The sequence below is a fragment of the Austrofundulus limnaeus genome, unplaced genomic scaffold (genome assembly GCF_001266775.1).
Source record: "Austrofundulus limnaeus strain Quisiro unplaced genomic scaffold, Austrofundulus_limnaeus-1.0 Scaffold465, whole genome shotgun sequence".
In the NCBI taxonomy this organism is placed as follows: domain Eukaryota; kingdom Metazoa; phylum Chordata; class Actinopteri; order Cyprinodontiformes; family Rivulidae; genus Austrofundulus; species Austrofundulus limnaeus.
Window position 1 is genome coordinate 496,066 of NW_013952867.1, and position 2,089 is coordinate 498,154.

The 2,089-nt window shown below is 39.8% G+C and overlaps 1 protein-coding gene across 1 annotated transcript in view; it reads left to right on the forward strand.

Moving 5' to 3' along the window:
* Nucleotides 1-2,089, forward strand: part of LOC106529776 (DNA polymerase zeta catalytic subunit) — a gene marked incomplete at its 3' end in the record, with an annotated part of 92,992 nt that overhangs the window by 46,006 nt on the left and 44,897 nt on the right. Inside the window, 2 exon segments of the mRNA XM_014025278.1 lie at nt 1,362-1,551; nt 1,625-1,699. Of these exon segments, the coding sequence (XP_013880732.1) occupies nt 1,362-1,551; nt 1,625-1,699 (265 nt within the window).

Sequence of the window (2,089 nt, forward strand, 5' to 3'; positions counted from 1 at the left end):
CACACACACACACACACACACACCAACTCTTTGTCAGCTTCAACCTTACAGACTGAAATGATCAGAAAGTATCAAATACAAAACTGAATCTAATATTCAATTAATCTGAAGAAATTTATAGTTATTACAGATTAGTACTGATGTTAGAAGTACAACACTAGATTATTAGGGTTTCCTTTTTATAATATTTTTATAATGTGTGATTTATTGATATAGGGTAGTTACATGTCTGAATCACAAACAACACATAAGTGAACCATATGATAACATKAGGTTGAGTTTATTGTATGAATACCTGTGATTCAGCCGTAGGTCAGTAGGGGGCGAACTCAGGCATTGAAGAATCATGTATAAAAACGTGTACTTCCTGGCTTTTGGGCAGTGTGGTTTCCTTGTCAACCCGGTGACAAATAAACCTCACTCAGGTCCAGAATTCTGGTGTTGTATGACTTTATTCCTTTYACAAATCATTTTATTTAACAATTGTGTTTTCATCTTGACTTCAGTCGTATTGAACACGTATTTTCTTACAAATCAGTTACAAAATTTCTTCAGTATCGTGTGCAATTAATCATCAGAAAAACATTAATCGATTCTTTTTTGGCCCTTGACGATTAATATAATTAATGCCAGCAGGCAGACTGATTGGAGATTTCTCCGGTCAGTCCAGTCGGTGCTCCTTTCTGCTTCAAATATGACATTAAAAAAAGTTCTGTAATTTATTTATCTATCAACACAATTTAAAATGTGATGTAAAGCCTGAAGTCTGTAATTTTGACAATTTGTAACAGATTTTTACAAAGAGATAATCTTTCCCACTAAACTGGTCATGTGACCAGGACATAAGGGTGTCCAGGGGATTAATCATCAAATTAATCGTTATCAGCTAAATACCACAATTAATCATGATTAATTTTTTTGCCAATATTGCCCAACCCTAATCAGGAACCAAAAAATCTGTATCAGAACATCCCTAATTTACAGGCCTTTTGTTGCCCTCAGCCAAAGAGCGTAGGGGGCAGTAAAACTTTACTGGACCCTCAGCTCGCTCCACCTAACTTAAACTTATTGGTTTTAGTGGATTTAAATCCGTCTTCAGTAGAATCAGCTGCATGACTGGTGTGACTGTTAAAAATAAGATGGGATACCTGCAGTACAGTAGAACTGGTAATTTCTCCTGCCTACTGCCAGAAAGCAAAAATGATCAATAATGTTTTTTGTGTATTTTTGTGCCTTTTTTGTTTCTAAAATATCCCAGAAGCTACAAGACTAATTTTTAACACTGCAAGTAATTAACTTTTCGAGTCAACGCGATTCAAGTCACCGATGCTAACCCAGTTTGTGTTCATGTTGTGCTGCAGGTCAGAAGACGTGTCTCCATCTCCATGGTGTGTTCCCCTACATCTACGTGCCGTACGATGGTTCCTCCCAGCAGCCAGAGCGCTACCTGCGGCAGGTGGCGTTCAGCATCGACAGGGCGCTTAACGTGGCCATGGGAAACCCCGCCTCCAACACCCAGCACGTCTTCAAGGTGGTGCTGGTCTCTGGCATGTAAGTGACTAGGAGCAGGACGGACCTGAACTCTCACACAGGCGTACACAGACAGCTGTTACTTGTCTTGTAGGCCTTTCTACGGTTATCACGCCAAGGAGAAGCACTTTATGAAGATCTACCTGTACAATCCACAAACAGTGAAAAGGTGAGCTCAGTCAATTTAATCCATTCATACCTGACTGTTGTAGCTTCACTTCAGAGCAATCCTCTGGTCTAAGCAGCACATTAGAGTCATGAAATGACCCTTTCAAAAGGAAGGGACACAGAGCAGAACCATCTGGATCCATCAGTTTAGGGTTGGGAGAGCAGGAGGCACAGACAAATATAAAGTATTGAGACAGGTAAGGTTTCTATGAAGAGTGAAGCAAAGAATATGATGAACATTGGGCCTCATGCAAGAACCGTTCGTATTCTTCTCCTAAATTTCTCTTACTTTTGTTCGTACAAAGGGTTCGTACGAACATGTCACGTCAGATTCAACAAACTCTTCTATCTTCAGGAAACGTGCGTAAATCCATCCATCCATCCATCCATC